At 41.9% G+C, this 27,910-nt stretch overlaps 1 protein-coding gene across 4 annotated transcripts; it reads right to left on the bottom strand.

Moving 5' to 3' along the window:
• On the bottom strand, positions 1 to 27,884 carry LOC122781736 (apoptosis-stimulating of p53 protein 2-like). Of its 4 annotated transcripts, none has more exons than XM_044045705.1 (21): positions 27,791 to 27,884; positions 27,370 to 27,492; positions 16,547 to 16,694; positions 15,324 to 15,437; positions 13,886 to 13,956; positions 13,229 to 13,330; positions 12,143 to 12,317; positions 11,827 to 12,008; positions 11,546 to 11,710; positions 11,292 to 11,324; positions 9,728 to 9,775; positions 8,440 to 8,623; positions 6,170 to 6,292; positions 5,905 to 6,026; positions 5,388 to 5,793; positions 3,465 to 4,309; positions 2,587 to 2,724; positions 2,366 to 2,499; positions 2,067 to 2,233; positions 1,739 to 1,938; positions 1 to 1,075 (listed from the first exon to the last, which is right to left on the bottom strand). In XM_044045705.1, exons 2-21 carry the CDS (start codon positions 27,394 to 27,396, stop codon positions 1,034 to 1,036), a joined length of 3,426 nt encoding a protein of 1,141 aa, XP_043901640.1. In that variant the 5' UTR covers positions 27,397 to 27,492; positions 27,791 to 27,884; the 3' UTR covers positions 1 to 1,033. The 4 variants fall into 4 exon arrangements, with proteins under 4 accessions (XP_043901640.1, XP_043901639.1, XP_043901641.1 ...); XM_044045704.1 differs by having other exon boundaries at positions 11,292 to 11,330; XM_044045706.1 differs by lacking the exon at positions 11,292 to 11,324.
• Positions 27,885 to 27,910: the final 26 nt, after the last annotated feature.

The raw sequence follows: 27,910 nt of genomic DNA on the forward strand, positions 1-27,910 counted from the left end.
CTAAGTACAAAGTATTTTATTGTAAATGCTTGAAACACTACAGTACATTTGTGATTATAATAAAAAAAAAATAGCTAAAGAAAAAATAAAAATAAATACATCTGCTTTGACAGAGATATGTGATACGTTGTGTTTTGGGAATGTTTGAGAGAATGAAGTCCTTTTTCTTTCTTTTTTTAAATCCAGGTTTTCCGGTGGAAGGTCTTACCTTTGTGACCTCACACTGCATGGTCATGGAATGGCTACAATGAAAAACAAACATACTGCATGGCATCTCCTTCACGGCCTCTTAAGAGTCGTCATTCTCACAACAATATGATCACTACAGTAAAAAATATTTCTAGATGAACAGATAGACAGATGTGACAGAAATTCATGTATACACAGTATGTTACGGCATCTCAAACGCGTGCCGATACAGGAGACGAGACAGCGATGAATCAAATGCGTCATCATCCCCACCGATCTGTTTCATTTTCCATTTATTTCACAGCTGAAACTCCACTACTGCAGGTATTTACAGGAGGCGTGGTGACGACAAACAACACCCACACAGATTGTCATGGCAACGTTTCTAAGACGTCACCATCATCATCATCCACTCACACACCTCAAACAATGTAGAGCTCTCACGCATGTTAGAAAATAATGAATAGTTCATTCACAAGTGTAAAAAATATCACTTTATCTCTGGATAAAAATACTGCTTGTTCCATTTACATCCCAAATGTCTTGAGGTCCAGTAGACGGGTAATTCAGACGCTTATTACAAAAACAGTGGAAGAAAAGAAAAGAAAAAAACGATGCCTTTAGCGGCGTAAGAATAAAGTACACACAGTGTGGCCTAGAAAATGTAAAGCGAGAAAATCCTTCTGTTGTAGGTACAGAAAAGTGCCAGAGATAGAGCTCATAGATGATCCTTCATATTATTTGGTCTGTCCTTATCTCTTCATTTCATCAGTGTCCTTCAGTGTGTGTGTGTGTGTATATTGGGAGGTGCTGGCAGACTGGAATGTGCAGACATCATTGTGTTTTAAGCCAGACTCCTCTGTCTTGGCTTTATTCTGGGATAGAGCTGTAAGGGACAATAAGAAGACACGTCAGGATAAATAAAGTACACACACACACACATATGGTGTGTTTCCATCATGGTACTGTTACAGTACGGTGTGGTGTGGAGCGGTAAAGCCCTCGAGTCAGGCTTGCATCTCAACTGAGCACAGTACTATTACTTTGTAGGTGTGGTGTGTGCCGTGCCTTATGGCCGCATCAGCGAGAAACGCACTGGTGTGCCGACGATGACCAATGACATTGAACGCAACACAACAGACAACAACACGATGGAGCAGCTCGGGGTTTTTTCCTGCTCCGCTCCACTGGAAACACGCCATTATTACTATTTCATAATCAAATAATTTGTCAATTACTTTCTTTAAAAAAAATTACTTTCTCTATTAATCAATTAGTTGTTTGGGTTAGGGTCCATAAAGTGTCTGCTCTGGGAAACCTGCACTTTTAATTTTGTTGTGCCAGTTTATTTCCAAACCTCCAAATTATGACATTATAAAATGTCATGTTCTGTCCACAAACCAAAGATATTATTTTATTATATTATTAATTTGTTTGTTATGTGAAGCAAATAAACCTTAAACTATTCAAATATTCAAAAATCAGTGAACTTAAACACTCAAAATGACTGTTGTAGCCTTAAATATAACGTCACTGATGAATGACTCACCCCGAGGAGGTTGCGGGGAATGTAGCCCTCCGTGTCGCCCATGCGCGCCCACCACCACTCGATCTCGTCGTCGTCTTCTCTGCGGACGATGGTCATGCACTCCCCCTCGTCGAATGACAGCTCGTCTGGGTTTTCACCAGTGTAATCCCACAGACCGTACACCACGCCTCTGTTCATGATGCCCATCTTCTCTTGAACACCTGAGGTTAGACAGAACAAAAACACAAAGATAAATGATTTTGACAACCATTTTACGTATTTATTTCCAAACTATTTATTGAAACATTTACTCTGTGACAAATTATGACTAAAAACAGATGGCACTGACCGTAGAGGAACTGAGAGCACTGGGTGTAGCCCTCCTCCATCTCTTCACATTTATCAGCTGCTGTCTGCATGTCACTGTAGGTCATGGCGAACACTGCAGCACCAGACTCCACCAGGAACTTGCACACTTGCACATTGTTGCAGGACGCAGCACAGTGAAGAGGTGTCCTGTCGTAACAAAGAAAGAACAAGAAAAGGTGAAGGTGAAAGTAGACAACATTCACGTTTTTGCAGTTCATACTGTAGCAATTTGATATAACAATCCATTATCAACTGTGTTAGCAGTGATTCTGAACTTACCAGCCGTCACTGTCCGCAGCATTGACATTGACACCAAACTGAACCAGAAACTTGACGATCTCCGTGTGTCCAGCGCAGACTGCGTTGTGGAGCGCTGTGATGCCTTCGTCGTTGGGCAGACTGGGATCCTCCACCTGTGATTGAGGAGTCACGAGGTAGACTCGTCAAAATCTTCCTGACAGAGTGAGAAAAATAGATGCCAAATAAACCACATTTCTTACTTCGTAGATGATCCTCTGGACCAGGTCAAACTCTCCCTCCAGAGAAGAGTCCAGCAGCAGAGCCAGTGGGTTAAACTTCACCCTCATGCTGTGGTCGATGCGTTCAGAGCCAGTCTTGCGCAGGTTGGTCCTCTTTCCCTAAACAAACATACAGTCATAATTGTGAATCACTTGCACAGCCATGACAACAAGAGGAAAGAAGAGAATGGAAGCGTCTACTGTGCAATGTGTTCAGTATAGACTGAGAGCAGAGGGACTTGTTTTTCCAGCTCTTGGTGCAATGCTAATCCATTTTACCAGCATAAGCTCTAAGACCGCAGTAAGTTCATTTCTCCAAAACCGTGATTATGCAACCTGATTAGGAACAATGATCCTCCACTGGAGTAGATTCAAGTCGGTAAGTAGGTCTTAAGAAGGAAAAATGGGGAATAATACAAAACAAACTTCACCAAAAAACCAAACTTCCACTCTGGGATTGATGGATGAATGTACGATCTATGCATCCACCCATCTTTTTCCTTTTAATGTCAGTGGTTTGCCGTTTGGGTTTAAACCTGCCACAACATACTCGAGGAGTTACATTAATTGCCTCCAATTACATACGAGAAAGTAGAGTGGGTATCGGCTTAGTGTAAGCAGAACAAGGCAGTTTTTTTCCCCCAGAAACAATAGCCGTACTTGATGAGGATAAATAATTATATAACATCAGAGCAGGTCACTGCTGTTGGAAAGCAGAATGTGCACTTAATTAACTCATGAGCTGCCTCCTCACAAACCTGAGATAAGTATCATCTATAAAGGTATAGCGTATACATACAACCCTGAAAAATATTCAACAATAAAACGTCACATCAACTGCGATTCAGGAGTTTTCTTACCGGGGGAAGTGTGACCTGACCCGTGACCTCCGGTGCCTTCATGTAAAACGTGTCCTCCCCAAAACTCTCCTGCTCCGCTCCACTGGGGTATGGAGGTGGTGGGTAGGGAGGGAACTCTTCCAGGAAGCCTTCAGGAGGCGGAGGGGGCAAGTTGGGCATTGTTTCCTCCAAGCCAGCAGGGGGTGGTGGTGGGAATATAGCGTCATCTGGCCTGGGAGCAGGGTGGGACGGGGGAGGAGGGGGTATAATGTCCTCAGTCTCTGGGATGGCTGGAGGCGTTTTGGCGTGTTCAGTTGGGACAGGGACAGAGACATTAGCCTCTGGGACGTGAGGCGGGGGCTGTCCTCCCTCCAGAGTCTGTCCCATCTCTGATGGCTGGTTCTCTGCGCCACTCTGAACATGTAGCCCCGCAGATCCCTCTGCTGTCCTCTCCACTTCACCAGCAAAGGTCGGAGTGGTCGGTGTGGTCACAGTGGTCTCCATTGCCGCCAGTGTGGTCTTCTGATAGAGGAGTTTCTGGATATTGGGCCCTGCGGGACCCTCTGGTTCAGTGATGGAGCTGCGTTTCTTCAGGGGCCTCGGGGCGTTGTAGAGTTTCTTTCTCAGGGCTTCCAGGTCGCTCTCACTCTGATGTCTGTAGGGGTTGGAAATGAAGGGAAGCAGCTTGGTGGGGCTGAGGGGCCGGGGGATGCGCTCCGTCTCTGGTTGGGGGCCATCAGACGAGCTGGGACCCACACTGATGGCTCCTGTGTGGTCAACCTCAGATTCTAGGGCAGGGGAGCGACGGTCCATGTAAGGGTTCTCTGGATGCGGGGACCCTCCACTGATCACTGGTTTACCATACACTATAAACAAAGACAGGAAGAAACTGTGATGACTGCAATTTATTTTTACAACACATGTGAAGAGTAACCACGTGAATAAGTTAAGACTGTAGTGTGTAACTGTTTAATATTAACAAAGGGTCCATTACATTCAAACAACTGTCAAATGAGCTCTGTGTTTGACTCTGTGTTTCTCAGTATAGCGGTGTTTAGACCTTGTGGCGCTCTGTGACATTCCTGCACACAGGAAGTGACTTGTTTTATGCCAAGAAAGAGGGAGACAACAGCAACATTGAAGAAAAGTTGGAGTAAAAACACAAAGAAACAAAAGTACAACAATATAATAAGTATAAATGCACAATCAAAGAGTTAGACACGAGGTAAAGCAACAATTCAGCTACTTTTAACTTCTGATAACAGAGCTTACATCACTGACAGATACACTTGAAACTCACCAGCTACTGACCCTGCTGCAATCATAAAGTATCTTTGCATATACTTCTATTTTATAAACTTAAGGTCAGTTTAAATATGAGGTTACTCTAGTGCTTTGATTGCCTACAGAACACTGGATTCCTATCAGGAGCAGCAGGTACGGCTGCCTGTGAAATGAAGATGTAACAGATGGCCTGGTCTTTCTCACTGCTGCTCCTCCGGGTCAGTGGTGTGTGAATATTTTTTATGATCAGTATGCTGAAGAAAACAGCAGCAGGGTAGATTTATGTTACAGTGAATGAATCCTGAGTGAAATATGCACTACACTGTGTGACTTGTGAGGAGCGTAACTCAAAAAGTAGAAGACTGATGTTGATCAAATTTTCTGGGGGCTGAATACTGTTGCCCAGGGGGGGGAAAAAAATCATTTCATTTGATCCAGATATGGATTAGGACTTTTGGAAGAGTGTGTTGACACTGGGGGAAACTGAGTGGCTATAGTGAAGGTTTGCACTCAATGTCCGGTCAAATTACTCAAGTATTAAGGCAAAGGACAAACAGCTTCTACTGCAGTATTTGGTGAGGAGTATGACCCTGTTTATCCCAATGACCTCAATAACACAGATGAGACACTAAAGGAGATGTTACAAGAGGACCGACTTACCACTGACAAATCCGTTGGAGCGGTTCTGGGTCCTGTTGACAGCACCTTGCAAAGCAGCGGGGAAGGGCTTTCCTGAGCCAGATTGCTGTGTGTACATGGAGTATATGGAGCTGGCCGCTAAGGTTTGGGGCTTACTCAGGCTGGCATCTTTGGAGGAAGGCAGCTCTGGAGTGAATGGCCTCACTGTGGCTGCAGGTGGAGTGTCCTGCTTGGCTGGTAGGGGGAGTGTCTGGCTCTGTATGGGTGTCATAGCGCGGTTCTGGACAGTCTGGGGCTGCGGGCTGTGGGGCTTGGCTTTAGGGAAAGTGCCTGTGTTGAGGCCTGGTTTGCCATAAGGCACAACACCAGGGCCTTTGGGTTTGGTGGGGACTGGAGGAGGAACCTTGACTGGAGCCTTGGGAACAGACTGGAAAGATGAGAAGAAGGCAAGGAAATGAATGGCAGTGTGTGCTCATGTGGTCCATTAACAAAACTGATTAGTCATTATGCAAGTGTGTGTTTTTTTGCTGACTCTCACCTGAGCGTCCCGGACCAGGTCATCGCTGCTCTGGTTTTTGCGGAGAGAGGTAGTGGGAATCTCTGTTGGCTCGAACATGGAAAATGGACGTACCTTCCTGTCCTTCCTCAGTTCCGTCTCATCTATTCACAGACCACACATTGACACAGTCGTCAGTTGAAAGCTTTTTCCTTCCACTATTCACAAGTGTTTTAACACCTTTGCCATTACTATAGAGATACTCCAAGTGTCATATGATGTTTGCGCGTGTGTATGTGTCTCTTACCTTGTTCTAGGTTAGAGCTGGAGTGAGAGTTCATTCGTGGCAGTGTGGAAGAAGATCCATGACCATTGGCATTGGTGTCTGGACCTGAAGAACCCCAGTCTGCCAGTCTGGATGGCTGAATACCTAGGAAATGCACACAAGGACAACAGAGTTTAGAAGTAAATTTCGGACTTAAGTTGAAATAAAACCAACTATGCATCAACACACAGTAGAAATTGGTTTCCTTATCAATCCAGAAAAACACGAGTCGTGCTCTGCAGAGTCACACAAAGCAAAGAAAGCCTGGATTTAAAAAAAGAAAGAAAAGAAACTGTCCGATTTTTGCTTCCTTCTTAACTCGTCATTCATTTGTCCCAAAAGCATGATGCTCTTTTAAACAAGCAACATTAGTGACTTCTTGCAGTCTGTGCCCTGCAGAGAGGTGTTGTACATGTACAACATAGACACACATTCGCTAACAACACCTGACTTAGTCGGTCAAAATCCAGCCAGAATGTCAGTACAAGTAAAGGTTTGTTCCAGCTGACCCATTTTAGGCAGCAGATGTGAGGTGAAATCTAATACATGCTTTGACAAACAGCGAAAAAAGAAAACAGTCAAAAGTCCCATAGATTCAATCCAAATGTTATCGGACTAAAACTTTCAAAGCTTTACTGAAAACACAAACAGATAAAAATCTAAAAGCTGCTGAGAAGCAGTCATACATGCGCACACACAAACAAAAGTGTGTACCTTTTCTCTTAGCTCGCAGCTCTTTCAGAGGCTTGAGCAAGAACATGGCTTCTGAGGAAGATGCAGTTAAAAGACAAGAAAAAAAGCAGCCTTAGAGCTATAGACCTCCCTTTGCTCTGGACTTGCCGTTAGCTGGGTCCAATCGGGGGCCCCCCGAGGGGCCACGCGCACACACAACACGCACAACACTCAGGAGCCGGATTTGTACTACTCACAATATTCCCGTGGAAGAGGAACGAGGAATGGGTTTACACCGAGAGCAGATGCCTCTGCATCCCCGCCCATCCCTATCTCTCCATAATGCACATCAACTTGGCATGCAGAAATAATCGCATGCAACATCATGACAGACGCGGAAAAAACCTGTTACTTTTACTTCCTGTGGGAAGGATTGCTTTAAATAGGAAAACATGGGCTCATCAGGAGAGGAAACAAGAGTGAGGAAACCTATCTTTGTTTTCCTGTGTAGTGACTAATTCAGTGTTTGATCATTCATTTAAATATCACTAATGGCCCAGAATCCACTGTGACATTATTAAATGGCATATGTTGCTCTGGTCCGTCCTTGTTTTTCCTGACTTAATTTCCCTTCATTACACTGCAAACAGCAGCAGTGATAAAGAACTAATAATTACTAATATTAATAATTGTTCAGTGTTTGTAAGTACAGCGACCTACACCCATGCTCCAGTGCATCAATAACCACTGACACACACACACAAACGATTTCAATAAAATCACTGGCTCAAAATGTGGTTCACTCACAGCAAAACAGTTCAGAAAATGTAAAGAGACTAAGAGACTGAGATGTTCAAGCTCAGCAAAACGTGTTCAGGACACAGCGTCTGTAGCTTGCTACCTTCTGAGCTCAGAGTGACATCACAACCAGCAGGTATCCCAGACTCCTCTGCTCCTGCTGGAGTCAGGACAGCCTTGTAACATTTCAGTACAGAAACAAACAACAAAAGCTCAAAAAGGTGACAAACAACAATTATGAGGAACAGCAACTGGGAACTTCTTGGAGAGTTGAGAAGTCTTTACTATTGATTACCAGGTGACATATGTATGTTAAGTTTCTCTTAAAGCATTTTTGATGTGTTGAGAGAGTGTGGTGGTGAGGGTCACCTGCGAGGAGCTTCAGCCGAATCAGCACTTACAAAAAACAATGGGATGATAAAAACTCTGAGGAGCACTACTTCCTCAGGGCAGACTGGACAAAACAGAGACTCATTATCATAAAAGATGAGATGGCCCAGGCAGGAAAGGGCCAACTTCAGAGCGAGTAAGAGAAGTGATGAAATAGAAGGAAAAGCATAGCTGACAGTCGTGTTGGCTTCATTACTGGGGGAATGAATGGATGAATAACATGGTTCTATGCAGCACAAGAAACGCAAGTTCAAAAGACTGAGCAGTTACCACCTCTAAATGCTGATTAATATATTTTGTAAAATGACAGTGGGGGAAGAGTAAAGGTCTGAGAGTTTGAGTAAAGAGGCGAGTTGAGAGCTTCAGACAGTGATTTGTGTCTGGTTAATCACCTGCGCTGGCCTTGCTGTGTGGGTCGTGGGTCGGTAGGGTGGCAGTGCCGTCAGGGTAGGCTGGTTTTACGAGCAGCTCATGTCTCACTGGGCCTCGGGGCATGGTAGACGACTGTATGTACGGGCCGACCGCTGCCACACGAGATGGTCCTGTCTGCTGTCCAGCTTGGCCATCAGAGGGCTGCTGTACAGTGGAAACAACAAACAAGAGGCTGTTAGAGCAGCTAAGGTCAGTGAGGAGGAGCTGGAGTGATACAATGGCAACCAAAACATGGCATAATAATATGGTATGATTTAAAAAAAAACAAAAAAAACACACAAAGCCAGCCAAGACTCAAATCTGCTGGTGGAGCTTGATGATAAGTCAGGTGATCAAAATAATTAGGATTCATTCTTCAACCGAGAGACAATACATCCAACAGTGAATGAGATATTTAACTCTGGAAAACAGAATTTGGCAGTGACAGATGATCATAACCAGCTCTGCACTTTACAAAACTGGTGTTTAAGTAGGAAAACAAATGGATTACAGTTACTGAGCAAAAATCCTGCAAATTAATAAGAAACTTGATGAATTCTTGATGTTGGAACACAATAACTTCATAAGAATAACACACAAGCGGTTGACCAGTATGGGTTTCTCGATGGCTGATGCCAGTTTTTAGAAATCATGACAGCCAATGGCCAATAATTTATGCCTTTTTTTGGGCCCATATATTTAGGCAGTTCTCTTTTTTTTCCTCCACATGATAAATATAACTGTTTAATGATAACACAAAATACAAAAATAATGCTGAACATCAGTAATCAGTTACTGAACAATTCTAATGGTCCGTTTTTTGTGCAAATACATACAGTATTTAATAAAATAATAACATTATATGTACAGTATAAACTAAATATTAAATACAGATTATCAAAAATGTATAAACTTTCTGAGAACAAAAATGCATAGTTAGTTAAATAACTGGCCAATGCTGATTATAAAAAATGTATCGATCGATAGCTATCACATGCTATAAAGCTTTGCAAACACAGCTAACACGCTCATTGGTCTAAGCATTTTAAAACTAAGTCTAAAGGACAAACATTTCTCTCACGACTGTTGACATCATGACAACATTGTTTGTCCTTTCAAAACAAAATAATCATGGCTCATTTTACGTGTCAACTCTAAAGCTAAAAAAAAACCTCCCCAGAACTGATGGGATTATACTCAAATGAAGTCATACGCATACGATCAGATCAGAGAGAAATAGTGTTCAGCTCTGACACTTGTTTTTATTACCTGAGGATGAGTTTCTTTTGAAGCCCTCTCTTTAACAGGATAGCCATTCTTGAGAAAACAAAAGCACAAACATGCAACAGCAGTTCAAAAAAACAAATAATATCCCCCTTTTTTTTATCAATCTAATATGAGCCTTTTCAAAGTTTTTCCCTGAAATATGTGACCAAGGCGGTACGAGATGACTAATCTGGCAGCTCTCGTGTCCCTCTCTTCAGTCAGTATGGTTCTAAGTGTCTGTTGTGTGATGTCAGCCGGGCACTTGCTGTTTGGTAGGAGGAGAGAGCAGCCTGGATGGAGTGTGTCTTTGTGCCGATGTGAAAAAGGCTCGCTCATTATGATTCCAGGCAGGGTGTGGGTAAATCACCTCCTGGCTAACTCCTATTCAGGCCTCGATCTCCAAAACACACGCATGCACACACACATGCACGCTCACCTTCTCTGTTCTCTTCCTACTTAATCACACATGTCAACATCAAAAAATAATAATAACAATGGAATAGATAAGAGAGTGATTTGCTTACTTATCTTTACAACTTCTAGAAAACGTGTAAAATTAGAATTATGACTATTCTATTTTAAATCTAGTGCTGGTAACATCTTGTTACAATTCACATTGTATGCATCATGCTGCTAAGAATGTTAGACAGGAAAGAAAAAACATTTGTTCTTGTACTTTGTGGTACAAAGATACCAAAAGTATTACAAGTTAAAAAACAATGATTGCAGTTAATTGGGTAAAAGTTAAATTGGGTTGAAAGAAAGAAAGTTAGAGTCAAAATCAATAAGCTGAACAAACAGGAAAACAGGAAAACTGTATAAACAAGCAGACTAAAATAAAATAAAATCTACATGGTAAATTTAGGTGAATTGAAATAATTCATCATCCTATCAGAGTAATTCCTTATTTGTTCTTTTTTTGGTCACCCTCACACCCTTGTGTTCAACCTCAAGTGAACGTCTTAATTTGTCTTCCTCGCAGTCAGTCCCATAGACAGGTCTGCTAACGCTCATTTGCCGTCCCATGGCAACCGGTGTTCAAAACAACCCCAGGAAAATGGAGACAGTAGGAGGAAGACACCAGGCAGAGAGCTCAGAGGCCACTCTCAGCATCCCTAAGGGTTTGAACACAGACTTAATTGTTCGACCTGGTGATTTCTAGTATGTGTGTGTTGAAAACATTCTTTTTAGTATGATGGTTGTTTTTCTTTGGTAAACTGATTTCTTTCTTCTTTTTTTTCCCTTTTCCTGTTTCAGTGACGAGTGCAGCCAGAGCTGATAGCATCTCTCCTGACACTCCTGCTCGTCAGTCTGCACTCATTACTACTCACTCATCCTCAGGAGTTGTTTGTATTACATGAGACTGAATGTACAGCAGAGTAAAGGAGAGGGAGTGTAAAAAAAAAAAAAAAATCATACACGAGTTTGTGACATGATCAGAGTAATGATAAATCCCCAGAGCCAGAGAGGGATCAAAGAATGAAAAAAAGATAGACAGGTGTCTTCTCCTCCAAATGAGGTCACAATTATTTCCCACACAGAGGAAAACAAGTATAAGGTGCCTTACGTTGACATGGATGCGCTCTGAATGCCGGGGCATCTGTGGCTTTCAGAGGTAAAGAAAAATACAAACAGCTTTTATCTAAGGCCACTAGGTGGAGCTCTGATCCATCACTTAATGATATCATAATAGACATGAATTTCACAGCAGTCCTGACAAATATGTGATACAACGTCATGACCTTTCACAGACTATGAATCATGACACACGGGGCTATTCTGTATCACTTTATGTGAATGTTGTGGTTTCATCATACTCACAGGCAAGTTTTCTTTTTGCTGGAGCGCTGCCTTCTTCTTTGACAGGCGATCCCGGAGCTCGCTGATCCGTTTGTCCATGGCAGCCACCTCCAGGTTTCGCTTGTTCAGATTCTCTCTCTGGTGCTGCAGCTTGGAGTTCTGATCCTGGTTGAGCTTGTTCCTCAACTGATCAACAAGAAGGAAAAAGAGACAGAGATCACATAACTAGCACAAACTATCTTTTTGAAGTAAATGAATCTATTTGTGTTGAATTCCATTAATAAAACTGCATTTCTGCGCACTTGTAGCTCCTTGTAGAGGCGGTCAAGTTCGGCCACAGAGCTCTGGTTGTCATGGAAGTTTTCCATCTTTCCACTTTTGAGTATCTCTAGCTGTCGACTGAGCTCCTCGACCTTGGACGCAGCCATTACTAGTTCTCTCTGCTTCTGCTGGAACAGATTGTTCATCTGCTCTATCTCCTCCACTGGAAAGGACGGAGGCATGGAGAGAAGAGGCGACGGGCAGTGAGAAGTGTGTGTGAATTCAAGTCAAATTAGCTAAATGAATTCAGTCATTCAGGTGCCATATTCTGAGCAGGCACTCTTGACTTGAGCTCACCCAGTTTGCCATTGCTGAGGCGTTTCTGCTCCACCTGGCCCTTGATAGCCCGGACCTTCTTGAGCCGAGCTTCCTGGTTCTCGATGTTCTCTCGGAGGCGCTGCAACTTCTCCTGCTCAGACGCCTGCTGCTGCTGACGCTGTTCCTGCTGCTTCAAGTAGCGCAGTCGCTGCTCCTGCAGACAAAAGAAGCGCAAGCATGGGTCAAAGGTCAGAGACATGGTTAAAATCACACTGCTCTGTACGCTTTCCTCAGCAGCTACTTCCGAGTGTCCAGGATTCAAGGGTGGTGTTGCTGCTTTAAAACAAATCTCTCCGTTTTATTAAACAAAAAATAATTATGTGTGAATACCTAGTTAAATAATAAAACATTGTATCTAGCCAAAGAGAATATATATCAGTTTTGAACGACTGCATCTTACAGTATACAGTAAAGATGTTGGAGTCTAACAGTCTCCTTCTAGTCAAGTCATGCATGCTGATGGAAATGTCTGTTGTTTGTTTGACTCGTGGAGAGTAACATGACTGCTTGAGGTTACATTCCCTGGCATGCTGTCTTACCCTCAGGCATACAAAGTACTTGGATCTAAATACACATGTGGCTCAGTGACACAGGTTGCTACCCCAAGGGCAAATTTAGGGTGTGAACCGAAAGGAAGTTACACAAGTAACTTAAGATATTTAAATAAAGTACGAGAACCTGTTTCAGCAAAGAGATATAATTTAGTGCCGGAAGAATGTGTAGGAGGGAAAAAATGGTCTGTCAAATATCTTTCTTTGTGTCACCAATATGTTGTGAACAAAGTCATCCACCAGTCAACTCACCTGTCTATTCCAAACTCCAAATCCCCTCTGTCTGACTTACAGTGTCGGTTTTATTTTATTTAGTGTGCTGGAGCTGTTGTTGTACCTTTTGTGTTCCACCTCCCTGTGCCACCTTCCCTCAATTACTTCTCTTTCTTCAGTCCACTCTCCAGCTCTGGCGCTCACTTTCATCTCCACCACTTAAACCCTTCACCCCGTATATCCAACCCTCTCGTCCCCAGTCCCCGTCTCTGCTTTTATCTTGCACTTCATCTTTATGCACCTTGGAAGCGAGGAGCTGTTGTTGAGCCTCAATCTGCTGCTGCTGTCTGGCTGCCATCTCTTGAAGCTCCGCCAGCGTCATGTCCATCCGAGGTGTCGCCACCTGGACAGGGGTGAACAGAAGGACAAAAGGCATATATACATTCTAAGTCATTGTAGTTTATTCCAAATGCTGAGGCAATCACGTGAAAAGCACCTATGGACATGAATTCCTGGTACAGGAATATAAATCTAATAAAAGACGAAAAGGGGAGTCAGAAAATCAGAACTAGCTCTGGGCTATCAAAAGTTGTGATGTCAGTCAATAAAAAGGTGCTTGACAAGCTGACTTCATAGTAATGCTGTTCTGAAAATGTTCTCATTAATTTCAGATTAGCATTCACACAGTACAGGCTGTTTTTTAACTGAATTAATTTGCACTCCTTGGCAAGTCATCATATTGACTTTTTGTAAAGTACAAAAAGTGACATATCAGATAAACAGAAAAAAACATCTTAAAGCTACAGTGAGCTGTGGAAGTGTAATTTCACATGCTGTAAAAAGGCACATTTTCCTATCAAGGTTTTGGAAATTAGAGGACAAATGTTCTCTGAAATTATACAGCCCTAGTTTTAATAACAAAATAAGATACTCGAAAAATCAAAATATAAGTACTTACGCCATTCTCCATCCTCCTGTCTTGGGGACCCTTCATTCCATTCCTTTTTGGCTCCGAGCCTCTTGATCCAACTGAACAACCAACACAACAGGAGACTCCATTCAACGTCACAATCTATTGCATAGCTTCCACAACGGCGACGGTCTCAGTGCAAGAAAAAGCAAACTGAGCAAACTAGTGGCCTTTCAGCTGTGAAAATGACTGGTACTTCTTGCTTCTTCTTTTTTTTGTGTTGCCTATAACCGTCTCTGACAAAAGAGCAGAAGCATGTAAGTGTATGGCTTTCACTGGGCAGCAGAGGAGGGAGTAGATCTCAGCTCCTCTGGGAAACAACTGGGATCAGCGCTCATTGTGACTTGCAGTAATCTCTGGATTTAAACTAATACATATCCGTCTGTGTGTGTATGAATGCACTTATAACCATACTGTGGCGTTTGTCAGCTGACGGGGTCAGATCCCATCTTTAAAGGCTTGGCCTATAACCAAAGCCCTTTAGCTTGCATAATAGTTTTACACGACCCTTGACATGTTACAACATTAGACAATGCTACGATTCAATGACACACATTAGGAGACTTCAATTCAGGACAATGCTGTTTTCCACAAATAATTAAAAGAAATGTATTAACACAAAAATATGATTCAGACGTGTATTGCAGAGACAGAGCAACAGTATGGGAAAACAAGAGCAGTCTAAGATAACAGGAAAGGAAAACAGCCATCTAATCCCTGAGCCAGACTCAAGCTGTGAGGGGTAAAATGGCTTAGTTATGCAACTAGGGGCTGAGAGGATAGTGAAAGTCTAAAATACTAGAGTTTTCTGTGTTCCTAGAAAAACTGAAAAATAACAGGCTTATGACCATGTGAGTAAGACGCCCCGTGTCTAACTTGGTCTGCAAGCTAAATAAAGCTTACTCAAGGTTTTCAGGCCTGCAAATGTAAAACCTGTTCCTGGCTAATAGTATTAAGAGTAACATTTGCAGAGGCAAGATGTGATCTAATTCATTCGACTTGTGTTGAAGTAAATGTCTTTTACTCTAGTCAGAGTTGTGAGTGTGTACAGTATGTTACGTGGGTTGCATTTGTCTCAGGAAGTTTAACAAGTTAGTGTCAAATACTTTTGTTTTTCTGCAGAGAGCCGTTGTCCGAACAACGACTCTCTGGCCAGTGTTATACTTCTAAATTCTCTCAATACTACTCTGTACTCAATAAAACACCAGGACTCTTCAAAATGAATCCACAATTGGTTTGTTAAATAAAATGAATAATAAGAGATTCAGGGACTTGAATTGGCCCGGGATGTGTTGTTTGTGACAACTGAAACAGATATAGACATTGCAACTGCAGTGACAAACAGTTTTGACTGTCTATTTTGCTGTGAAATGCAGGCAGCTTGTTTTATGTGTGGCTGGGATTTGCTATGGAAATGTACCCTTACCTGACTCCCTGCTAGGGGCTCGGTTGTGACGCAGAAAGAAGCGAACCTCTGCCCTGTGCTGACCCCATCTTTGGAGCACATCAAGCATCCGCTCCCCATCGCCCACAGCACGTTCTGCACATGGGAGAACACAGAAAATAAAACAAACATCACCATTTAGGTGCGAGGAGAACAAACACCAGTAAAACCTGTATTCGGTTTGGCATGGTTAAAAACCTGTGATAATACAAATCTGGGGCAAAGCTCAAAGTGCCAGCCTACATTTGAAGCACGGTCTTGGACAACCTCAAGTAAAATGGCTCATTGTGTATTCCTCAGTCATTTTCTTAAACCCATAGCATTACACTAACAGCCTGACACATTACTGTCAAGTACAGGTAAATGAAATTATAAATATTATGAAAAACAATTGACGAGCGTTATAACAATATCTGACGACAAATATCAGTGCAACGTTGTCAGGGAGTCAGCAGGGGCCTGCAGCCGTTCGCAGTCTTTTTTTCAGACTACTTTTGGAGGTACTCAAACACCATAATTGCCACTTTATTCACTCTTATTGCAGCATCGCCATGGAAACGGCTAGAAAGCCCCGACTCCTTGAGATACAATTCTGAATACTCGCCGACTCTTAAAGACGAGGGAATGAAGGAAATAAGGCAGGCATGAAATCTTATCCTCCCATCACCACCTGAGTGTCTGGGTACTTGTGTTTGTGGCAGGGATTATGGCTCCTACTTCATTTGCATTGTAGATCCAAAGAGATAAACCCTTGAGAAAAAAAAAATCACCAAGCAGCTGACCACACAGCTGACCTCCACATATAGTAAACCACAGAAAAGCAATTTGCCTCCAGTTAAAGAAAGAAGATGACAAACAAGTGTCTGCGCACACGACTCCTGTCTCTTGGGAAACAACCATGTTACACAAACAAGACATGCATGTGACTGAAGGCTCCTGAAAATGGCTACACTTTAATCCGCGGTTGTGTTTGTATGTGTGTGTGTGTGTGTGTGTGTGTGTATTTTAACCTTTTAGAAAAAACGTTTACAAAGTGCTTTGACAGACCAGGTTAAGGAAATATGAAGCCAAACATGATAACAGACAAGTGTCTTTGAGCATTTTGTCAACAGCACCACACACATAAAACACATTGTCATTTTTAATATTATGTTCTGCATGTTGTGTTGATGCTTGACACGTGATAAACCTGCGCCGTCACTCACCAGATCCACGCCACATCTCAGACAGGTGGCAGTCCATCTCTCCTGGCTCCTTGCACAAGTCCACCACATCCCGGCACAGCGTATCCGGGGTAACGGGAACCTCAGTAAAATGCTGGTCATTGTTACTAAGGTATACTGTAAGGAACATCTGGAGACAACAGGAGAGTGAGAGAGAGAGGAAGGGGCAGTAAGATTAGATAGAGAAGATAAATAGCAACAAAAGATATAGAACCATGGTGACCTCAGTACAAGCAGCGGGAACACATAATTCTCTATAATTGGTTTCCAGTGTCCACTATTTCTGTGCTTCAGTGTGTGTTTGTGTGAGAGTAATGTGTGTGTTTCACTGATAGCAGGATCCATTTCCCAGTCCTCATTCCTCTGTGTCAACAGAGAAATCAGAGGCCAGCTCCCAGAATTCCATTTTCCTCTTTGCCATCCAACTGCTAACTAGTGCTGTCACCACCGTGAGAGATCCCTCACAAACACACAAAACAACACACACACGCACGCACACACAAACTAGCTTTATACCTCTGCCAGGCACTCTGAAGTAACAGACCACTAAGGACTTGAGAGAAGCTGGATTTGTATCTCAGTGTGCAACTGACAGATGGTAGTGACTGGTTCAGCACTGCTTGGGGAAAAAAAAAGAAAGAAAAAAGGTCGATCGTAGGGAAGCTGTCACTGACAGAAGTGGAATGTGAAAGGTTTCAGCTGCCGCAGAAAACAGAAAAAAAATAAAAACACCGAAACCGAGCAGAGAACTGAGATGTGAAACAGCATCTTCCCAAATGCTTAGTGGCAACATTCCAGTCATACTGCACACTGAAACAAAGGCAGCCACTGTGTTGCTTTCAAGGTTTAAATTTATTTATTTTTTTAATTTTCAGCTTATCTTTGACATTGGAAAAACAGTTTCATAAAAGAAATGTAACTGTGTCAAACTAAGGTGTCAATTAATGCACATCGGGGAGTGAAATGTCATATTCTGACACATTTTACACCTCTACAAACACTGACGTGAAGGTGAAAAACAATATTGTCTATTGTTAAGGCTATGATAACAAGAGGTGGGGTAAAAAACAACATTAAGTAACTGAATTGTCTTGTTTCAGCCCCGGGGTTATGGCTTACAGTTTTCACAGCCACTTCAATTGTGCCACAAGAGAAAATCAAGACCCTAGACAGACAACCAAGACATACCCTGACCTGGAAAACTGACAATTGCTTGAATAGTGTTGTTGTTTGTAGTCTAGACCTCTGGGTTCTACTGTCAGGTTTGTTTTTTTTCTTGTCCTTGTTGCTGTGAACTCCCGTGTCTACAGGGGCCACGGTGGGAACATCAGGTCAGCAGGGGTCAAAAGCACAAAGGGCTTTTGAGCGTGCAGAGCAGCTGCAGTCATGGTGCAGAAACAAAAGTATTTAGGCTGCTTTTGAAGTATGGGGTGCACCAAGCAAAAGTCCAACAGCCTTAAGATAAGTAGCTTTATCCTCCCCTTTTCTTCATCCAATGAGTCTTATTGAGTGAGTGGGCAAGTGACACGTTTCCTCCAAAATTTCCTTGGCGACAAACACAATGAGAGAGGGTTGTTGTTTTTTTCCTTGTTGGTGATGAGGTAAAGGTGGAAGTGAGGGGTAGTTGTCTGACTCAGAGGACCTGACTCAACTGGTTCGTTCCATAGGGATGCAAATCCAAAGATCCCCATCAATAGTGTGAATCAGCAGTGAGTCATCCTTGTCAGTAATCTACAGTGCAGAAAGCTGAAAACAGACATTGCCCCCCGTGTTCCTCACAGGCCATAGAAGACACGATCGCTGCGTGAAGGAAGACCACCCCAGAGCACAAAGATAAACTGAAAACTGGTCCTTTCCTGTCCCCAATTCAGGACAATTTTACTATTAGCAGTATGTAGTTTCAAAACTGGAATCAGTCAGTATACAACATTTAACTCTCAGGACCTCCAATTTAAAGAAAACCTACTCTGGCACCAATTTCATGTAGTCTGCATTAAGCAGCAGGTTCCCATTCAGGGAACAGTGCAGCAAAGCTGACATCATCACAACTTCCCAGCAATGCAGGACATTCAAATGACCCTGTTCATATTTGTAGAGTGAAAGAGAGACAACGGAGCCATGGGGGAGGAGGGTGGGAGAGGGTGAGAAACAAGACAGAGAGAAGACGCTGATGGGAAAGGAAAGGAGTATTGGGAGTGGCAATGCCCGTGCTGAAATCACATTCTCCTCAGCACTAAACTTAATGATCCAGGGCCACAATCACACAATCCGGGCCTCAATCTAGATGAGTTAGCACTCTGCCGCTGACCTTCATCCATCTCATCCCTGCAGTCACTCCTCACGGGCTGGGACACTGCACACATGTGCTATACATGCACAGTTAATCAAACTAATCAGGTCATTTTTCATAAATCTGCATGCTTAATATCATTATTGGATCACACGAGTTTAGGTAGAGCATCAATGTTTAGATTTATCAACTGTGTGAATAGACAAAGCAGAAAGTGACATTGAAAATGACAGGCCGAGTTTGTTTTTCAATCATTTCAAACCAAGCAGCGGCACACGTACTGTGTCAGGTAACGTTTTCAAGAGATGGTGATATCTCATCTGATATATCATCAAGGGGGAAACATTTATGAAAACTGCTTTCATAAATGCACTTGATCCTGGCTTTTTTGCTGAAATTGCCTGAATGCAAGGACGCACATGTTTGCAAATGTCACTCTGCACATTTTCCGTTAGCTTTCCTACCAGCCCCCCTTATCACAATTCCAGAAAATGACTAAGCGGGCCCATGTAACAACATGCCAAAAATGAATTCACAGGAAATTCTCAGCGGGCAAGTGCTCGACCTAGGTGACAGCCCTCGCTCAAACATGCTGGAATCCTTCCCAGTGTTGTCAGTGCATCAGACCCAGACGATCTTCTGCTGGCAAACTCTCAATAATGCCAGGTCCCAATTTTCCAGGTGTTTTTATTTATGTTTTAACTTAAGTTCATAGTTCATTAACAGTGAGTAAAATAATTTCAATTAAGAAACAAACAGCAGCAGGACTTGGAAGCCAAGTGGTGCCAATGTGGATTATACATGACAAGGTTTGATAGAAAAGTGCTCTACTTGCCTTCTGTCCATCAGAGTGGATGACAAAATCAACTGCTGAATTGCACTTCCTTTTGTACTTGAGACAGGGCAAAGCCATGGCCCAGGGGATGGAGAAGGGGACGTGCTTCAGCTACCATTTCTATTAAAGCGATAGATTTCTATTTCCATCTAGACATCAGCTAAGTCAGAGCCGTCTCCCAGGGTTTGGGTGTGGTGACAGCTCAGAACTGCAGACTGACAATTATAGACACGGCAGAGAAATGTGGCCTTTCGTGCTGAAGCCTGCACTTTGGAAAGATATTCTCCAAGCTGAGCAGCTATAAGGCCACTGGGGCTATATTTCAGGGATTAAGTTAATCCGATATATAAAAATATAGCCTTTCAACAGACTACTGGGGCAGACTTACAATAGTAAGCAGAAATGCAATAGCTTGCACAGCTATGTCAAAGCTAATATGCCTCAAAGTTAAAGAGAGATACACTTCAGACTGAACAAGAGTATAGACGTTTCCATTCTTATGAGCAGATTTTCACTATTCAATTCAGTACATGGCTTTAGCCCATAAAAGAAGATATAAAGCTACAAAGTGGTCAATGGCTTATGCTACCGGATCTCTCCTCTGGACACAGACAGGTGAGTCTGTGTGTGAGATGAAAGGCTGTAAAATCAGACACTATAATAAGAACATAAGAGGAGGAGAGATGGCAGTACTTATTTCACCTGCTGAAAGACATACGAAAGAAAAAATACAAAGAACTACAGTACGTATACTGTAACAGCAGTTCTGGTTTATTGCACAGAATTTAATGTTTTCACCAGTAAGCTTTAGGACTGATATACTATGTTATCAAGGAGACTAATTTGGCTGTTTACTGTGTAGTTTGCATGCAACCTCTTGTTAAAATCAGAGGGGGCCTCAAAGCAGGTTAACTGGCTTTTCAAGCCGTTCCAGCTGTTTAGACAGAGCACGATGTGAGATGACCTGAGTTTAAAGATCAACACTGAACACAGAGCCAATTAGAGTAAGGAATGCTGCGTTGGTGTGCGTCGCACTCACACCGAACGTTCAGATAACGAACGAGTGCACTGCAGCAGTGTTGTTCATTTAGATACTTATGGTTGAAAAAATGTAAACAAAGTTAGAGAAACAGTCCTCAGAATCCGAACAGCAAATCAATCCATGGCCTTCCTTGAAAAAGCAGTCTCTCCTTGTGATGGTCAATTCTACCGCATCTGTGTCTTTGTCCAAATGCAATTAGACAGAGTTAAGACTGATCAAAAGTGTCCACCACTGCAGTTTCCCATTTCCAAGAATAAGGGGGATTGGACTTTAATGAAATTACTCCGCAATACTGGGTTAACTAGCAAATGAAAGCCAAGCCCGTCACATCGCATTCACATGAAAATAACTAACATCCACGTCGGTAGTAATCAGGACTTAATCTGACGTGTTGAAAAATCAAATCAAAACGGTAAATTGCAAAGAAACATGTTAAAACTTCAGCTTTTTTACATTGTTGCATGGGTCTGAAGAGCCTGTAAAGCCAAGCATATTATACTGGGGTAGGCCAGATTACAACATTATGCTGACAAAGGAGCCACAAAAAAGCAAGTGGAGTCAGTGAAAATTCAAAACATGAAAATCAATTATGCTGATTACTTTGGCAGTATAAAATATTTAAAAAAAACAAGTACACAATATTTAAGACCAAATCAATAGTTTAAGTATATATCAAACAAAACTCTGACTCTACACCTGCTTAGGAGGAGTATGGATGTAGTCAGAGCAAATAGGTGTCAAGCAAGCTTCATAATATATTGAAATTTACTGGCACAGCTACATGACATAATCTGATAAAAGGGAGAAATGGGACGGCAGGGAAAGTAGGAAAATAGACCATATAAGGCAGGGTGACAGCAGCAGATGATAACAGGGGACACACACAGTTTCTTGGACTACATCTGAGGGGGCCTCACATCTGCAGGTCTGCTGGCTTGTCTGTCCTCACATCTTCAATTACAGGTATTGCTGTGGTCAGCAAATGATTTAACAAGGTCTTGTTGAGGAAGTCACCTCTGAGTTCGAGTACACATTTTTAAGACACTGCAGCAGCAGCACCCCCCCCCATGTGTGGGTGTGTCTACCCGATACAGCTTCAAGAGTTGACACAGTTCCAGTGAAGCAGTCCTTCAAACAGACGAGCCAGCAGAAACCTCCCTGGTGGTTTAATACATTATTCCTGCACATTTCTCATTTACTCTCTTACTTGCTTTCGCTATAATGCATTACAAAAGGTCAGCCGTAACAAGCGGCAGAATGCACAGGGAATCAGAATGCACTGCCGCCTCATTCAGCTGCAACATTCGGAGGAAAAAAACAAAAACAAAACAAGCTGCTTTAACTACACACTGAAGCTGCAGCTAGCTGTGACTCCAAGATTAGGACAACCTCTTCTCCCTGTCTGCATTGCAGTACTTAGCTTATCACTTCTTAATCTGCACTCTTGCAATACTCTTCCGTTCCTGCATGGTCTACGTGATGAGATGGTACATGGTGTTTATCTGAGAGAGATAAGCGAAATGGGAGTCAAAAATGACTGGGAGAGGATGTATCCTTTTTTCTGAGCCCACATGATGGGTGGATGAAGTTGTCCAGAAAAACAACAAGGACGACAGCATTTGGAAGATAACAAGCGCTGAATAAAATTACCCTAAACTGCTCTAAAAATAAGTGACTCAGACACAAAACTGTGAAAACAGTTTGCAAAATTACCCTATATACACTCTTGCAGGGACGTTAATTGGTCATATGTGAAGGTGTCTGTAAATGGATGAGGCAAAGCTACACTGCAGGAACATAAAATAGATTTGGACCAATAGAACTCGGGTCTAAATTTAGTCCCTGTTCAATAGTTTGTCCTCCCACAAAAGTCTGTGAACAGAGTTATTACTCACCGCGCAGTAAGAACTAGTTGAACGTAGCATGAAAAATGAACAGTTGAGTTTCTGGCAAAAGAACATTGCTTTTAGTATACAACTGATGCCTCTGAAGTTTTAAAACCTCAGACACACATAGGTGGCGAAAAGACAAATTACAATAGTACATCAATGTTAAAGACTATTCAGGTTTGAATTTGTATTTTTATTAACTTTAAGATGTGTGCAAAATGTAAAATTAGGTTGCTGTGCCACATAATACACATTTAAACCAAATTGTTGTACTTCCCTCTGTATGGCCACCTCCCTCTTCTAGTCACTAGAATCAAGTGTGACAGTTTGCTATAAACTATGAACATGGTCAGACAACAAACTGACTGGTACAGAACTTCTCCACAAACGTCTTCTGACAAACCAACACGATTTAGATTAATTTGGATGCATTGTTGTCACTGTGTCCTGGGTCTTTCTGGACGTCCAGCAAATATAAATGTGTCAGTCCACTTTTCACAAATGCAGTTCTCTACGATGGGTAAGCCGACACCTGCTCAGGAGACTGTGGCGTGATCTCCATACAGAAACCAGGCTAATGTTATGCTGCTATTGTGGCGTTAGTGTATTCACAGGACATTATTCACAGACTCAGCTAAGCTTTAAGTTTCGACCATGAATCTCTTTTTTTTTTTTACCTCAGCAAACATTAATTCCTCTAAATCACTTGTGACACTGTTACAGTATTCCATTTCACTAACCAGCCACTTTATTAGGTACATGTGTTGAATGCAAGCATCAAATCAGCTGAGTTATGTGCAAGCAAGTTAATACACTGCAGCATGAGGACATGATACAAGATGGCCAGCTGAAGTTCAAACCCAGCATCAGAACAGAACAGTGAATGGTGGTTAAAATGAAACACAGCATGGTCTTGGTTTTCTAAGAAAGATTCCTTGCTGATGTCAGAGATAAGAAAATGAGATAAGAAAAATTGAGATGAGAGAAGGATAACAGTAACTCAAACAACCACTCGTTACAACCAAAGCATGCTGAGGATATATAATATAAACCCACAACACATCACACTTTGAGGGAGTTGGGCTACAGCAGCAGTAGACCACACACCAGGTATGTATGATGTATGTATGATGGTGTTACATCAGATTTACAACTTGCAGACTAGAGAACAACGTGTCATTACATAGATTTATCACTGATGAATCAATGACTAAAGGAATCGCCAACTATTTTGATAATCAATTAATCAGTTTAAGTGTTTTTTTTAATCAATTAAAAACAAAATGTTGCACTTCTTAAACATTCATATTTTCTGGTTTCTTTAGTCTGTTCAACAACTTCTCAATTAATCAAGAAAATAACCGACAGGCGGCAGACTGCGATAATAAATTATAGTTATTCCTCTTCATCATACAAAAGTCAAAACATTGCCATCATATGTCCTTGGCTTTCACTTGTCCGCTTACGTAACCACCACATACTCTCCCACAGAGTAAACACAAGGGCTGTAGTGGCCACAGATAAAGCCTACTCAGGTTTCTGTTGACACACAGCAAAACCAAGCTTCCCAGAGCATCACCGCATATTTCCCACTGTCATAACACGGCCACAAAAGTCCGGCAACTGTGAGACTGTACGACTTGTGTGGTCAGTGAACACAAAAGTAAAAACGGCGGGTCAGGCACACAAGAAATTATCTGTTCGAAAATCTACACAGCAAGCAAGTCATATCATGGGAGAGGAATGAGGAAGTGATAATGGATTCATGCCTGCGACATTTGAATGCAGGCTTGTGCAGAAATATTTCTTGACGGATGCTCACACATTGTTTTTCAAGCTGTCGTTCTTTTAAGATCCCAGGGACGTCAACCAACTTTAAAAGTATACCAAAATAAACATTTATTAATAACCTTTCAGATGATTCAAACTGAATATTGTGGCATTAGTGAGTGTCTGCAGGACAAAGAGCAGTTTCAGCCACGACAAAAGCCATGGGAAAATGACTTCGACCCCATGCTATGGTTGAATTACGGTAGGGCATCTCTTATCAGGATGCTGCCACAGAACAGGCACACATTCACAATGTGCTCTCCACAACAAGTTGTTTAAGTCCTTGCAGCTCATTGTGTTCTGAAAACAGTGACCCCCTATTTACCATACCCAGCCAACAATTACGACACTACATTCTCACTACCCCCCGAGCCCCTGCCCCGTACGAGCAGGGTCACGGGCTATGAGAGCAATCTCTAAGACAATAACTCACATTAGACATGACCAGATGGAGGCCATTTTGTATTTATCAGGCAAGTAGCAGGAGCTGTATCTCAATCAAACACACAGTTTTCAGGTTAAGGTATAAAAAAAGGGGGTGGGGTCACAACGGTCTGCTGTGGTCTAAAAAGACAATGGAGCTTGTATAATACCATGTACGATTGACCATTTATATTGTTGTCATTTAGGAACTAGGTCTGTGACAACAATGACAATGACATGTATGTTACAGTAGTAGAGTGAGGTCACACACTAGACAAGGAGTCCTGCAAGTATCACTGACTCCACTGTTGAGAAAATGAATGATGAAGCTGTTGTAGTGGAAGCACAGGTCTGCACAGACAAGGGCAACAGTTGTATAACCTGTACAAATTCCTTAGTTACAAGAAAGATGGAAAAGATTTGGAAATAAACGGAAAGGGTGTGCTAAAAAAGCAAACACATATTTTTACTATGCGAACATTCAAATAATGAATTGTTAGAAGGGCCACGACGAATATTCGATTCGATTAACTATTTTGAATATAGGTTTGAGTGTTTTTTCAATCATTAAATCAAGCTTTCTGATTTTTCGAGCTTCTTAAAAAGTGAATATTTTCTGGTGTCTCTGCTCCATATAACAAGAACATCATCTACTGAATAATTTTGGTTTGTGGACAAAACAAGGCATTCGAGATCATCATCATTTCCAGATCAACGTTTTTCCAACATTTCCCAACATTAATAGAGAAAATAATCGACAGATTAATCAATTATGTAACTAATATCAGCACTAATCTCTAGTAATCAACAAAGTAACATTCCTTAATTAAAGAAAAGTTACCAGAAACTATTTGGAAAAAATAGATTTATACTTGTACAAACCAAATACGTTAATGTCACACTGGATTCTCAATCTTACTCCTTGACCATCAGGTGTGCTAACTAACAACAGATTAGTAATTTGACATCATGGAAAAAAAAAAAAAATCACTACCTAGGCAGTGAGTAAACGCACACTCTCCACAATAAGTGGTGAAAAACAGACGCTTGCACTGCAGCAAAAGCAATGGTCTGATGATGAGGGATGATGATGGTGATGATAGTGGTGATAGTGGTAAAATGGCAGGAGGCCAAGCAAGACTTGGCAGGTACCTTCTGCTTGCCGAGTGTTCCAGGCAATATCAAAGTATTTATAATAACAAAGCAATAAGCAAACAAATGAATAGAGGAGTTGGCCGTGTAAAGTAAATGTTAAGCTGTACTGCAACACTGAGTACTGTAACTAAGGGATGTAACGCAAATATCATAATAAGGCAAGAACATAAGCGCCTCAATAGCCTACGGAGTTGTGACGACATCAAACAATGCCTGACGTGTGTCACCAAGAAGTAGATTTTACTTCATCAAAATTGAAAAATTTGAATGTGTGTGCTGCTTCAAACAGACATGCTTTTGTTTGCTGCACTTCAAAATGAATGAAAATGAAAACACTGGATATTCTTGTCTCTGTCCCACTACACTTCTACTCTACACTCACAAGCCACTTTATTAGGTACACAAGATACTTCAACTTCACTTTAACTTCAGCAAGTTCTAGGACTGATTAGATATATTTCTTTGACAATGATAATCGATTTCAAGCATTTTATGATTAAAACAAATTTTCTGATTTGTTTCAGCTTCTTAAATGTGAATATTTTCTTCATTTCCTTGCTCCATATAACAAATAAATCATTAAAACTGAATCATTTTGGTTTGTGGACAAAACAAGACATTCGAGAACATCATCATTTCCAGGTTTGACAAACCCTGACCAATGTTTTTTTTTACGTTTTCTGACATTTTATGGACCAAACGATTAATCGAGAAAATAATCGACAGATTAATCAATTATGAAAATAATCATTAGTTGCAGCTTCAAGTTGAACAGATGTAACTATGGGAGTGGACAGTGAGCAGGGGTTTTAAAAGGATTATATAACAACTGTGTTTGCAAGGAGGGGTTGTGACAGGGAGTAAACAAATGATGTCAGCTGCAGTGTAAACAATGGATGACAACATTTATTTACTTTACAGACTACATCATAGTCCATTTTCTCTGACACACACAGATTTGTGCAACCAGGACATGATTCCCCAACCTTATCCATAACCAGCTAATGCCTAACCCTAACTTTAAACTAACCACAATCCCTACACTTAACCAGTTCCTCGGAAATTAGATTCTACCTCGTTAGGTCTTACAGAGGTAACAATTACAGGCACAAGCACATGCACATACACACCGCTAATAATAAACTTCACACACTTGCCAGCGTTGTCATAGTAATGACACTGTCCCCATCGCATCAACTTGCCACGTCTATTTAAATGTCCAGGTAATTCTCAAGTGGTAATATCGCGATATTAGTGCGATAACACAACAATATGGAAACGAGAAAAAAACATCCAGGTGACTACAATGAAATAAGTAGTAAATTAATCCAAAAAACTCACCGGCATCATTTTAGCTTCGTACCGCATTTAGCTAACAACACAGCATGAATCCGCTGGTAGTTTCGACGAAAGCCGTGGGACTGGCGACCTCTTTAATCCCAGGGAAGGCTACTTTCTCGCGTCCTGCGTAACAAAAAAAGCACGTCGTTAGGTGACTTTATAACTCAGCACAACATGAAATAAAACAGACAAAACACTCAATCCTCAATCGCTGCTACGTGTTGATCCCGTGGACCTGTTGCAACAGGGCCTTCACGACCAAAGTTTCCGTTGTAGTTGTGTGTGTGATCATCGCTGTACAACTTTGTGCAGTGGCTTTGTCGCGAGCGCGGAACACCGCTCAAAATACTTAACTACATACATCGTGAAGAACTTGTAAATCTACGAGGAGTAAATCCAGTATTTTTCAGCTTTATCTTACCCGAGGAAGCGACGGTAATCAGCCCGAAACCCCCGCTGACTGACAGTGAAGCTCGGCGATGCACAGGCACAGCCGATCCCAGAGTGACGTCTCGAGAGGAAACTCATTCCACTTTGGAAT

This window comes from Solea senegalensis, linkage group LG15 (assembly GCF_019176455.1).
Source record: "Solea senegalensis isolate Sse05_10M linkage group LG15, IFAPA_SoseM_1, whole genome shotgun sequence".
Classification (NCBI taxonomy): domain Eukaryota; kingdom Metazoa; phylum Chordata; class Actinopteri; order Pleuronectiformes; family Soleidae; genus Solea; species Solea senegalensis.

What these genes read in the sequence shown, in the direction of transcription:
- LOC122781736 (XM_044045704.1), bottom strand. Translation starts at nt 27,396, where the DNA reads ATGCGGTACGAAGCTAAAATGATGCCG. An exon ending in ACGAAGCTAAAATGATGCCG is followed by an intron (nt 16,695 to 27,369) that starts GTGAGTTTTTTG and finishes TGTTGTCTCCAG; the next exon opens with ATGTTCCTTACAGTATACCT. An exon ending in GCTGCGGACAGTGACGGCTG is followed by an intron (nt 2,234 to 2,365) that starts GTAAGTTCAGAA and finishes TTGTTACGACAG; the next exon opens with GACACCTCTTCACTGTGCTG.